Source organism: Lactuca serriola, chromosome 4 (assembly GCF_051521515.1).
Source record: "Lactuca serriola cultivar US96UC23 chromosome 4, Lser_US96UC23_V15, whole genome shotgun sequence".
NCBI classification, from domain to species: domain Eukaryota; kingdom Viridiplantae; phylum Streptophyta; class Magnoliopsida; order Asterales; family Asteraceae; genus Lactuca; species Lactuca serriola.
Window position 1 is genome coordinate 298,509,464 of NC_136411.1, and position 13,906 is coordinate 298,523,369.

The 13,906-nt window shown below is 34.7% G+C and overlaps 2 protein-coding genes and 1 long non-coding RNA gene across 3 annotated transcripts; 1 reads left to right on the forward strand and 2 right to left on the reverse strand.

Moving 5' to 3' along the window:
* Positions 1-2,964: 2,964 nt before the first annotated feature.
* LOC145099452 (uncharacterized) lies at positions 2,965-3,723 on the reverse strand. Its single transcript, XM_079037027.1, has one exon. The coding sequence runs from the start codon at positions 3,721-3,723 to the stop codon at positions 2,965-2,967; it is 759 nt and encodes a 252-aa protein (XP_078893153.1).
* A 1,363-nt stretch (positions 3,724-5,086) lies between these two features.
* LOC145097185 (uncharacterized) lies at positions 5,087-5,853 on the forward strand. The gene is made up of 3 exons (XR_013704266.1): positions 5,087-5,344; positions 5,451-5,574; positions 5,689-5,853. It is a non-coding gene; the product is annotated as an uncharacterized LOC145097185 (long non-coding RNA).
* Positions 5,854-6,600: 747 nt separating this feature from the next.
* LOC145099453 (F-box protein CPR1-like) lies at positions 6,601-7,686 on the reverse strand. Its single transcript, XM_079037028.1, has one exon. It carries the CDS (start codon positions 7,684-7,686, stop codon positions 6,601-6,603), a length of 1,086 nt encoding a protein of 361 aa, XP_078893154.1.
* Positions 7,687-13,906: the final 6,220 nt, after the last annotated feature.

The following is a 13,906-nucleotide window of genomic DNA, read 5'->3' on the forward strand; positions in this document are numbered from 1 at the left end:
GGGTTCATCGGGACTGTATTCTTCAGATGTTCAACGAGCAGTATCTGATTGATTTGGTTCCCATTCCATTACGCGGGAACAAGGTTATTGTGGGTATGGATTGTTTGATCCCCAATGGGGTAGTGATCAATTATTAGCATCATCTGGTGCGTATTCAGACCCCGAGTGGGAGAGAGTTAGTGTTCCATGGGGAGATAGCTCAGTACGGGCCGATCTTGTGTTCAGCAGCGAGGGTCAGACGCTATATTCAGCAGGGTTGCTCTGGATTTGCCGCCAATGTTGAGGATACCAGTGATCAGAGTAAGGCCACAGTGGATAATGTGCCGATTGTGCAGGTTTATCTAGATGTGTTTCCATAGGATTTGCCCGGGTGCCTCCGAAGAGGCAAGTTGAATTCAGGATTGATCTGGTTCCAGGTGCGGCTCCGATAGCCAAGGCACTGTATCGGTTGGATCCTCTCGACTTGCAAGAGTTGTCTGCACAACTACAGGAGCTATTAGACAAGGGATTTATTTGACTGAGCAGTTTGCCATGGGGAGCACCGATCTTGTTTGTGAAGAAGAAGGATGGGTCTTATTGTATGTTCATTGAATACCAGGAGCTGAATAAGGTAACGGTGAAAAACTGTTATCCACTCCTGAGGATTGATGATCTTTTCTACCAGCTTCAGGGTGCCTCTTGGTTATCCAAGATTGATTTTCATTTGGGTTATCACCAAATAAGGGTTAGAGACGAGGATGTACAAAAGACTGCTTTCCGAACTAGTTATGGTCATTACGAGTTCGTGGTGATGCCTTTTGGTCTCCCCAATGCTCTAGTCGCGTTCATGGATCTCATGAACAACGTGTGCAGGCCGATGCTGGAATGGTTGTGATTGTATTTATCGATGATATCTTGGTCTATTCCAAGACCCAAGAGTAGCACGAGGAGCACTTGAGGGAGGTGTTGCATACTTTGAGGAGGAAGAGACTTTTCGCAAAGTTCTCCAAGTGTGAGTTGTAGTTGTGCGAGGTGTAGTGTGACAAGTGACAAGTGGCAAAAAAACCTTCATTTAATAACCCATTTAATAAAATTGAAAAATTCATAAAATAACATGTGGAAAAAAATTAATTCAAAATAACCACAAAATGATATTTGGCAAATTGAATGACAGTGCGACAAGTGGCAAAAAAACCTTCATTTATTAGAGAGGATTTATATTAGTTTGCATTTATATTGGTTTGTATATTGAATTCATATTTGTATATTTCTTATTACTATTCCTAGCATTGCAAATCTCTAGAAGCTCTAAAACAAAAATGCAAACAGTAAGATACAGAAAAATTCCAAATTGCCCTTGCTTCATAATTTTTAACCAGAACAGCCTATTTTATAAACCCTTTATTCCTTCTCTATTTTTGCTTTTTTCTGAATAAAACAAAAAAATCCTATACTAAAACACTCAATTAGAAAAAAAACAGATTAAAAGTGTAAACACATGAATTTTTTAATGGAAATGACCTTCATGAAAGTTTAGGTATTATTTTCTTATATCTACCTTTTTGTGTTCACAAATCCTTCATGAAATTTTGGACTTTAATAATTAGAGTTGTATTATATTTGCAACTTTCTTACCTTCAACACCCATCAATTCTGAGTTAACTCTCACTTTTAGTCTTCTTTTTCTAACACATACAAATGGGCTTTCCAATTTGTTAGTAATGGTCATAACTCTTATGTTCATGATTTATCTTTATAGAAAGATTACTTTGTTTTATTTCTTATGAATTATGATGATGAAAATTAAAACTTAAGCAAAAAATTGGTTGTTAATTTTTGGGCAGAAGGAGGCTAATGATTTGGTGTCTACCAAAAAGATCGGCTAAAAAGAGGCGTAATCACTCATGTGCAACATTTTTCAACTTTGAATGAGCTACAAGGTACTTCCTTGAAGTCGATGTTTCTAAATTGGATTCTTTGTTCATTATTACTACCAACAGTAATCTTTAGTAATGATTTACATTTCTGATGCTGTAAATTTGGTGTAAAGCTATACAAAGGCCTTGGAGATTATTAAAAAGCATCACAAGGATCTAGCTCAAGATATTCAGCTTTCTCAAAAGGCCAATTCCTTTAATCTTCATTTGGCTGCCATGTGGATTGGGAGTGATTTGTGAAACTTCATTTCATAAGAACATTATGAGAATATGTATTCTGTTGTAACCGGAGAGTAGCACTTTCTGCTTCTTCCACCCACTGATATTCATACAATGTATAATTGTGACTACCCTGCTACTCAATACACATACTTTGAAGTACAATTTCACTCTTTTCTATATTTGCATTTATCTCTTTGGGCTCTTGGATGCCTATTAGAAGTGTATGGGTACTTTACATAGCCACATAGTTCGTGGTACGGTCCGGTACGGGAACAGGGAACGGGAACAGGATTCATGAGGTTGGGCGTATCGGGTACGAGGGGGTAGGTTCATTTCGGTTCGTGTCCGGTACGACGTACCATTGGTCCCGATACGATGTACCTGTTTTTAGAACACATATTTAGCAATAATTTACTTATAAACATAATTTTCAGCAACATATTTCATTTAGAAGTACAATTGCAACAATATATTTCATTTATAAACAGAATTCCAACAATATATTTTTATAAACTCAATTCCAACAACATTTTTCAAGATTCCATAATTCAAAATACCAAAATACGCATATTGTAAAGATTACATGCTGGAAATTAAAACAGATTACATGCTGGAAATCAAAAGTTCAAAACAACAACAGTTTTGGAATAACTCAAAAACACAAACAGGAAGGGTAAACCAACAAAAACTAAAATGTAACATGTCAATCAACCCGCTGCTTTTCTCCTTGTCCATTTTCCAAATCTTCTTCATCTAAGCACTCCCAAACCATGTCATCTAATCGTTAACTCGAGCCTTCAATGTAAGTGCTTTCGGGATTAATGTCCTACTTTTTGTGTGGGCCGAATTTGTATGATTCGAGGAAACGAGATAGGAGTCGAATGTTTGAGTGAATGTAAACCAATTTATCAGCTCTTTTTTCATTCAACCGGTTTCTTTTCACATTATGAATATAAGAATATGTACTCCAATTCCTTTCCGCGGATGAGCTACTAATAGGTTGTGAAAGTACCTTCTTTGCTAACAACGCCAAATTCGGGGTTTCGGCTCCATAGGTTGACCACCAATCTATTGGATCCATTGTCAAAGCATCCGTTTGTGTTTCTGCGATAGAGTAGATACCTTTCTTTATATGAAATGTTATGAATTGCTCTCGTAACAATCGTCCCTCCTCTTCATTTTCAGAAAATCTATTGAAGGATTCCATGACACCTTGCATAACCTCTTTGTCAAGATTTGGTGGTTTCCTGTGCATACCACCGGGTGCCATTTTTTGAAGATATCGTCTATCATAAAAGCGTGGGTTTAATGCAAACCCCAAACAATGTAGTGGGATACTCATCTTCTCCCACCTAGTTAAAATTATCTTCTCCACTTGTTCATAATAGCTTGCATAAGTACTTTCTTGCATTATGTCTTTGATTTTCCCCATCATATTATCCATCCTCTCATAAATCTCACCCATTTTAGGGCCTTCACCATCACAAAACTTTATAAGAAGAAAGATGGGTTTAGTGAGCCAAAACGCTTTCAACATCATCCCAAAACGAATCATCTTTAATTGTATCGCATACTTTTGCCCCATTAATTCTCATATTTTCATCCCCACATTTAACCCAATCTCTCCAAGAGTTAAGGACTATAGTTGTGGCAAGAGCCTCCCTACACTCCATAATTCTTTTTAAAAGAATATAGTGTGAAGCAAACAGAGTTGTAGCCACCTTTAATAAATCTAGTTTTGAATTTTCACGAAACATCGACAAGGCATGAGTGTGGTTAATAAAGTATTTCATAATTGCTTTTCCTATCCTATAGGTATCACTCATCCAATAAAATTCTTATGCCATATCTTTAAAAACCAAGTTTAAACTATAAACACAACAAGGTGACCAAAAGATATGTTTGAATACCTTTTCGATCTCGCGTCCGGCAGCTTTGCAATTAGCCACGTTGTCCGTCACCACTTGTAAGACATTACTTGGACCAACGGCTTCAATTGCTCCTCTTAGAAACTTGGAAATCGCCACTCCCATTTTCTCGACTCCCGAATAATCTTCTGCATACATAAACACCACACCACGAGCATTGATGGCAACAACATTGAGAAGTGGCTTGTGTTTGACATTAGACCATTCATCCGAAATAATCGAAACACCTTGAGTGTACCAAGTATCTTTCACCGGTATTAGTTCTTTATCAATATCTCTCACACACTCATCTAGCAAGACGGTTCTTGCTTTATTAATATCTCTCACACACTATCTGATACATGAATACTAGCATTGCCATTGCCAAAAACCATTCTCAATAACTAATAGAATAACAGTAGAAGAGAAGAAGAGAAGAAAAGCAGAAATTGGCAAGTGTATTAATGGAATTCGATGAATCAAACCAATTGTCAGGCTATTTAATAACTAATAGAATAACTGTTATTCAATAACAATAGAACTGTAGAAGAGAAGAAAAGAAGAAAAGCAGAAATTGATTTGATGTTACAGTGGAATGCAAGAATCATCTAATTGAAGAAGATGAAGTTTATGGTGACTAGGCCTGATTTAATAAGCAAATCATACCTGGCATCGAGGAATCAAACCAATCGCCGAAGCGTTTTTTTCTTGAATCGGTACTTTTTGGAATCGACGTCAAAATTCCCGCCCAATCGGTGATCCAATCGCCGTTTTCTTTTTTGCAATCGCCGACCCAATCGACGCATTGCTGCAATCCAATTCGTCAGAAACGCGTCCCCGTCATCGTACCAGTTGATTGCTCGGATCGCCAAGGAGCCGTACCTGAGAGCGTTTCGCATGGCGTTGGGATCGACTCTGTACCCCGTTTGGGTACGAAACGTTCAAAACGTGGTACGTGACCACATGAGCGACTCCAATGACTATGGTACTTTAGTCATGTTGATTGTTTTGTTCATATATCAACACGAAAGTGGGTCTTTTGAATTGGAATTGGAGAATCCAATGAGATATGTCCCCTGCTATAGTGTAAATCTTTACCTATTGCCCAAAGACAAGGAAAAAGAAATGTTTGAATTCCCATTTGAATTCCGCCTATGGTTTTCTTCTTCATAGCTCTCGCTGTCTCCAAATCCCTTTCAAACCTCCAATGTATGTCTATCAGTTGAATCAACTCGGCTCCACCGTATATCGAATCTGTAAAAGAACCCTAATCGTTGCTCTTTGATCCAGACGTTCCAGGTAAAGGCCTTGAACTCTAATTTCGTTTATTCCCTTCATACTTAAAATCTTTGCCGAACTGGGTTGCTTCCTCCTTCTTATTCTTTATTCCAACATCCTCTTCAAGTATGTCAATTGCTCTGGGTTCATCTGCAAACGCACATCATAGGGTTCACCCATTTGACCCCCTCATCCCAAGTTCCCCGCGCAACAATTTGTTAATGGAAGAAAAAACGAGCTTGTAGAAATGGGTAAGTTAAATTATCAGTTTCAGATTTCCTCTGGGTAATGCTCGATTAGGTCAAATTTGATAGTAAAGAAAAAACCTTTGTATGATTTTACCTCCGTTTTGATGTATCATACAGAAAAAGTAGAAGGTTGTGAAGAAGAAGAAGTAGCGGTAGAGGAAGTGAAGGACGATCAGTCGAAAATGGAAGGAATAACATCAATAGCGTTGTTACTAGATGGGTCAATCTCGGGTCATTTTGCTCATCTTCCCCATTCTGTTTGTTACGGCATCCATGGCACTGGTATTTCCGAACTCCATCGATGCATTATTTATTGCATTACCTCCCTTTTCCAAATGTCATTGAAGCTATTTCGTTTGTCTCCATCTCTAAAAGATGTTTTTGGGCATTAAAGCATGTAGAAAGAACTTTAACAGATACAATGCTTTTTGTTAATAAATTTGTTGCCATGAAAACAGAGATAGCATGTGAAAGGGAATGCAGCAGGGGTGAGAACTATCGTTTGGTCTTTAGCTTCCTTGATGTTCCTAAACTTATGATCCAAACAACATTTTTGATCCAAGTAGAAATCTACCCTGTGTTAAAATTTGTTTATATCAAATCAATCACTGTTAGAATTAATGAATCGTTTGATGATAAACATGGTTAGTGAATCTAACTACGACAACAATGGTCCCTAAACTATATGAAAGTACAAAATTATACGTTGAATTTTTTGACCTGCTGTTGTAGTTGTTCTGAATGATAATTAATAAGTCAGTCAGGGGTATTTTCATACTTTCTCACTTGAGTCGGTGATTCGCTAGTATTACTATGTTGTTATTTCTTGCATTTAACCTTAAGATGTATGTAAATGTCATAATTGTATTATTTGAAAAAAATTTACATGTAGTTTTAACCAATTTGATGTTTCAACTCAAATTCATAGAGCATCCTATTTTCATCTTGTCCACTTTGCAAGTGGTTGTATTGTTTGTAATGAAATGTAATTGCTATTGTAGGTAAAAGCCACAACTGAAAGGATTAAACCTAGGAGTACTTAGAAGTGTAATATGTAACACAAAACGCATCTGTATATCTACTATGTAATGAGCATAAAGACTCCTCCCCTAAAATTACTGTTGCCGTTGCTCTGTTTTCTTCAATGTTATAACATTTAAGTATTTCCTGATTTCCAAAAATTAGCTCCCCATTGATGATTTCCTCAATTGGTTCTGTGTCGTTTAAATTTATGTCCTCAAAGGTAAATTTTTTCCATGAATTGGGATCATTGTAGTCTTCTAAAAGCCATAAATTGTTTTCCAGAGGCACACGAACGAAGAAGAGACCAAGCTTGTCACCAAGTGCAACCAACCTGAGCAACCTCAGGTCATAGGTGATCTCAAGTGCTTTTGGGAAAGCTATCTCACTGAAAGTTTCATTTTCAAGGTTGAATGAAATAATTCTTGAAATAAACCCAGGTTGGGTGGATGCGATCCAATGAAGAAATTTCTCATTTACTAGAACTCCATACGTCCCTTCAATCTGCATATCCAAATAGGGTTTTAGGATCAAACGTCGGGTGTTCTTGGTTAAATTGTAGATGGCGACCATCATATCGTTCCTGAAATCGGACTCCAAATCATTGAAATTGGTTCCCCGATGACCAATACACAACGCCTTAAAATCCCCGGAGCTGGGGTTGCACCCGAAACCGTACGTCCCAATGAAACAAGAACGCTCCTTAGGCCAAAAAATTCTTTGGAAAAGACGAAGGGGATGCCTCCACGAATCTTTGGTCAAAACGTTCGTCAGAATGAAGCAGCTTTGATCCTCATTCAATCCTAAAAGCAGACCATTGCAAGTTCCCACGATATATTGGGGCCACTGAAATGTCCATATACGCATTTCTTGCTCTTGGCGTCTCAATGAATCGCTCACCGTGTATGTCGTACAATCTTCGCCATCGGAAAACAGGACCCGTTTAGCGGAGGAGTTCTTGGCGTGTTTGCTGATAAAGCGTTTATCAGTAAGTATCGAACACCATGTTTTGGATACAAGCCTCGAGTTCGCAATAGTTTTAGCGTCACAGCGTACAAAAATGTCTTCAAGAAGAAGGTCTGGTATAGTTGTCATTACTGGTGGACCGGCGGCACGGCGGTGGAAGCGGCGGCTAGTTTGTCGGATTAGAATTGAAAAGTTTTTTTAATGGGCCCTCCTTGTAAGACTATTAAATTTCATAATAGTTACTCATTAAAACAGGAATGTTAGTAAACTATTGGTTTTACGTATTCTTGAACCCTAGTCATTTCAATCATTTTTAGAGAGTCGGGTGTGGGCAACGCAAAAGACGCGTTATCTGATTTTGCACCCTAATAACGGCGCCATAATGGGTGGAACACTGCCCTAGGTAACCGTTATTAGGTGTTATGTTAAGATACGTTATCACGAAAACGGGAGGTAACATCGGTTATTTGCTTCAACGGTCACAATTTCGACCGTTTTTTAAAACGGTCACTTAATAAAAAAAAATTATTTACACTATAAATACATACAATCTATATCATTTTTAAATACAAAAAACATAAATTTCTCTCAACTACATACTTCTTTCAATACTGCAAAACCAAAATATAGATAAATTTGATCCGCCCATCCGTACAACGATTATAACGACGAAGACGATTTGTTCGTGAGTATGATGTATCGGTATTGTACATACATACTACTACACCAGATCCAAATCCACTACTCACACGACGTGCGGCGTTAAATAAAGATCGTGATGAAAGGCATAGAAGACTAGTTAACGATTACTTTGCGGAAAATTGTGTTTACCAGCCAAACGATTTCAAAAGAAGATTTCGTTTGCGAAAAAATGTCTTTGAAAGGATAGTCAACGCTATGGAAGCAATCTATTGTTTGTTTCAACTTTTATAATTTATAAAATGTCACTTTTAGATAAAATAAATACATTTTTTACATGTTTAATATTTATTTAGGTATCGTTTGTTTAAACTTTTATAATTTATAAAATGTCACTTTTAGATAAAATAAATACACTTTTTACATGTTTAATATTTATTTAGGTATGAATTTTTCCAAATGAGATATGATGCTAGAGGCAAACGAGGTTCCACAGGGTTGCAAAAATGTGTTGCTGCAATTAAACTTATGGCAATGGGGGAGTCGCCCGATTCTGTTGACGATTATATGAGTGTCTGAGAGGACCGCACGAGAAAGTTTGTATTTATTGGCAAGAGGTGTTCTTGAAACCTTCGGTGACCAATACTTGTGCAAACCTTCGTTGCATGATATGCAATAACTATATGCGGCGCATGAAGAAAGACATGGTTTTCCGGGTATGTTTGGGAGCATTGACTGCACACACTGGAAATGGAAAAATTGTCCCGTGGCGTGGAAAGGCCAATATTCGAGCGGTCATCATGAAGCGCCTTCATTAGTATTAGAGGCTGTTGCTTCACAAGATTTATGGATTTGGCATGCTTTTTTCGGGGTTGTGGGTTCTAACAACGACGTCAACGTTCTCGATCAATCACCAATATTTGACGATCTTTTGTCAGGAAAAGCCCCGGATGCTCCTTTCACAGTGAATAGAAATGAATATAAGTTTGGATATTACCTTACAGACGGAATATATCCACAATATTACACGTTTGTGAAGGCGTTTCGACACCTAATAGATCCAAGGGACAAATATCTCAAGAGATGACAAGAAGGAGCACGTAAGGACGTTGAACGTGCTTTTGGGGTTTTGAAATCAAAATGACACATAGTTGAACATGCGGCGAGACCTTATGAGTTAGATACTCTACGATATATCATGTATGCATGTATGATAATGCATAACATGGTTGTCGAAGATAAAGAACGCAATATTGCAACATATTCGCCTACGGAGCCAAGACATGTGCAATTTCAACCAAGGACATCGGAATATTTACATAGAGTGGTTGATATTCAAGATCAGCAAAAACACAAGCAACTCCGTACAAACGTGACGGATTACATCTATGTTGGTCACGAAGATGAAAAATGAATAGTTTTAGGCCAAAAATGTAGGTTTTATCCTTTTTTTTTTTTTTGCTTTTTAGTTTTTAAATGTTTTTGTGTTTTGTTGTAATTTTTTTAATGTTGTTTTTAATTTAAGTTTAATTATAATTTTATTTAAACTTTTCAAATATAAATAAATAAATAAAAACAAATTCGAAATATAAAAAAAATAAAAAAATAGAAAATAATTGGTGTTATCACATGTTATTAGATGTTGCTCATTTCCACCTTAGGTGTTATAACACCCATGTATGAGTAGGATGCTGACATGACACCTTTTAGGTGTGGTAACATGTAATAACATGTTGCCCACACCTAATAATTTTAATCATTTTGGATATATTTTTGTTTTGTTGGTTGATTGATATGCCAAATGAATAAAATAGATAAGATAAGAGAATTAATAATTATTATTTTATGTTTGGTTACATAGATTTAGATTTGTAGTAGTGGAATTGAATGAACGATTGATCTTTTGGTTTGGACAAAAATACCTTGTAACTAAAAATGTATATAATTTTTACATTTTACAACATTATAATTTTAACTGTGGGTTTTAAGCATATGGGTTGCAGCAAGAGTTTAAACAATAATTTTGTAATGATAACATTTGTGTTGTGTTGTAATGCGTAGCAAAAACAAAAATAGCACGATACTTTATGTTTATGTCACTATTAGAGTTGCAACTACCATCGATGGACACATTCTTCTTTCATTAAAATAGCCAAATGTTAGGTAATGTACTTTTTTTTTTACTATGATAACGATGTACTCTAATAGAATCATGAGCACCGAGTCAAAGACCTTTTGTTGCATGCAAACTTAGACCTCGTTTGTTTTTCTACAAAAGTACTTTTTGAGCATTTTTCCCTTTTGGCGGGTGCGGGTAGACGTTTCTCAAATGCACGTCTTTTTCCGCAAACATGGAAAAAAACAAAAGACATTTAACCATTTCCAAAACAAACAATACCTTAGGCACTTAGGCTTCACTGGAAAACCATATTGGTTGGTGCCAACAAACGTAATTTAAAAGAATAACAAACACAATAGCTAAAATAACAAATCTTTATTTATTCATATTGTGACATCCCCATTTTTACGGTTAAAAAAGACCGATCTATTTATGCATATTAAATTAGTGTATTCTTGTAAAAAAAATAGTTTTGCGGAATTTTTCCTAAAAATATTATCAAACCATCTATATATATATATATATATATATATATATATATATATATCATACATCATACATCATACATCATACATACTTATCAAGCTAACATTTTTCCTTGAACCTCATGCATTTGAAAACCCCCATAAAAATTTGCAAACACCTCATGCATTTGAAACCTCCTATTTTAAATGATACCACTCAAAAGTTTCTTAATAATGATTAACAATTCAAATGTTTTATAACTTATATAATATATTTAATAAACAATTAATGAATACTCTACTATAAAAATGTTAATCTTTTTTAGTAGACACACAAATACAAATCATATACAAAATCCACAAAGAAAACAAGTTTAAAGTTTTATGTGTTGTTTTGAGGGCTTTGAACAATTTTTCGAGCCATGTTATTATGTTGAAGTTTTTAATTTGTAAGTTTGTTATATAGTAATTCTCTTTTGTATTTTCTTGATTTAAGTATTCTTTTAAGAATATCATTGTATGTTGTGGTTGAAATTTTAATGTAAATTAGATTAGATTCATGTTATCGACAACAGTTGAAATTTTAATGTAAATTAGATTAGATTCATGTTATCGATCATACGTTATGGAAGGTGATATATATAATATTTAATTAACTATTGTATGTTATGGAAGGTGATATATATAATATTTAATTAACTATTGTATACATGATTGTATGTTCATGTTGCTTCAAAACAATAATTAATTAAAAATCATGGATGTCACACCCTCGCCCGACGGCGAAAACGCCGAGGTGCATGACGTAAACCAGTAATCACAGTTATTGAACATACATTGAACAGTACAAATATAATCTTTTATTATTACCGAAATGGAAATTACATTGACAATAGTTATTGCTGAAATGCTACACACGCCTAACAATCCGACGTTCACATTTGTATGATAAGAATATCGGAGAATGTTCTGTACAAACTCTTCCGACCTTATAAATAACCTGAGAATACATGCATTAAGATACGTCAACAAAATTGTTGGTGAGTTCTACAGGTTTTGACACAAAGTATTTTTACACCCAAAAATGTTTTATAAAATTTAGCTTTTATAAAGACATATTTTTCTACAGAAAGTATAAAATACTTGAGTCATAAAAGTATATTTAAACTCATTTAGAAATGTCATTTGCTCAAATCCAAAAATACACCATTTGTAAAATATATAAGTAAACCAAACTTATAACAAATTCTTATGGTTCTCATGACCGAAATGCTCTTTATATAAAGATTTTGAAAACCAATTTATATAAATAAAGTCATATCACACTTTGTGTAAACATAAAATAGTCAAGTTTACTCTTAAAACTTTGTACAAGCGTTCGTATAGTTTATATGTAAAACTCAAAATTTTGAATTTTATAAACTTTGTAAATCCGTGTCATATTATCAATTAAGCATTATCTTACTTAATTTGGAAATCAACACTTAACCAGTGGGGCAAACTCATCTCAAAATACTTTTCAATAACCGGTAAATTATAAATGCATATTTTTACCACTCGTATAATTTCAACGACAAATATTAACCATTATCTTTACAATTCTATTCTTTCAAACGTCTCTGCTTACAGAGAATTGTGTCGTAGGGAGAGGTAGTTAAATACCTAAACACTCTTACACACTCGGCCCAAATTGGGAGGATTGACTCAATCTAGATCTATACTTCTTCGAATAAAATCTTCAATATATCAATTTGTCTATAACCGACACTATTCGTCGCTCCTCCACAAGCCAAAAAGGCACAATAAACAAGCCACACAGGCACAATATAAATATAAATGGAGGAATCGAGATCATTACTAACGTTTAAAAGCAGTCGTATAGTAACGAAGAAAGAAACACTTGACGCCTGTTGCCTCGTCAGACGAAGTTGTAGCTAGCAACCACAGACGGAAAATAACCATTCACATAAATCTTTCCATAAGAAATAGATCTACACCAAGGTTCTTTATTATAAATCTATGCCGTGTACATAGACCTACAATATATGATTCCTCCTGGATTAACGGTTATAGAACTAGGTGTCGATTCCAGGATTTGATCCCTACAAAGGAAAAATACACCATCATAAAACTCTCGCTTTCACCCCTTTCGATACATTCCTCCCACAAACACACACGGGATACACAATCCACAAAATTCATGACGATAATTCTTCAACTCATAAAATTCGTCGTTCACTAGGGTCACTAACGCGAATCTTAGATTATTAAGATTTTCTAAGCTTAGTGAAATTAGTTAAATAGTGAAATTAACGTAGTGTTCTACTATTGTGGCGATAATAATTTGTATAGTTCCTTACTTCAGCCGATAAGGAGGATGTTCGTTCGCGTAGTCGAATACTCGTTTATGCAAATACTCGATAAATTGCATAATTGATATGCCGTATAATTTATTAGGTAATAATCCCCAAAAATCAGAGAATTAATTATATTATCATATGTAACGAGTTTCGTATCACAACTAAAATAATTTATATTTTTATAGTAATTATAAAAATAAATTATATCGTCTACTTAGCAATCGTTTCCACATTATGATCGGGAGTATAATAATAATAATTAATTTTTGTTATATTTTCAATTAATTATTATATATTTGTCAAATCTTTGTTTATAGTCGTTTAAGACAATGTACATTTCCGTTGTACACAATTTTGTTGAATAACATATTTTGTTATGTATATATGTCTTTTTATGCTTTCTCAATATTCTCGTGTACATATTTACGATGAATATTACAGTTATAATTCACCGAATAACTTATATCTTCATATCAATCTACTTATAATCGTGTGATTTTTATTAATATTAATTAATATATCACTACAAGGTATAAATATATCATTTATAGCATTCTACTATTACTTATATAATTTATTAACGCTTTATACATTTTAGATTGTTATCATCATAAAATCTTAACCAATAATAAAGTATGATGTTATTTTATGTATAAAAACTTGAAAATCATCAAAACTTTAAATAGACACTCATGTATTTTCCCCTAAAATTAAAACCGTAAAAGGGGGGGTCGTAGAAACTCACATTCGATGCGTGATCTCGATCT

Coding starts and splice junctions, on each gene's coding strand:
- LOC145099453 (XM_079037028.1), bottom strand. CDS start 7,686: ATGACAACTATACCAGACCTTCTTCTTGAAGACATTTTTGTACGCTGT.
- LOC145099452 (XM_079037027.1), bottom strand. CDS start 3,723: ATGGGGCAAAAGTATGCGATACAATTAAAGATGATTCGTTTTGGGATG.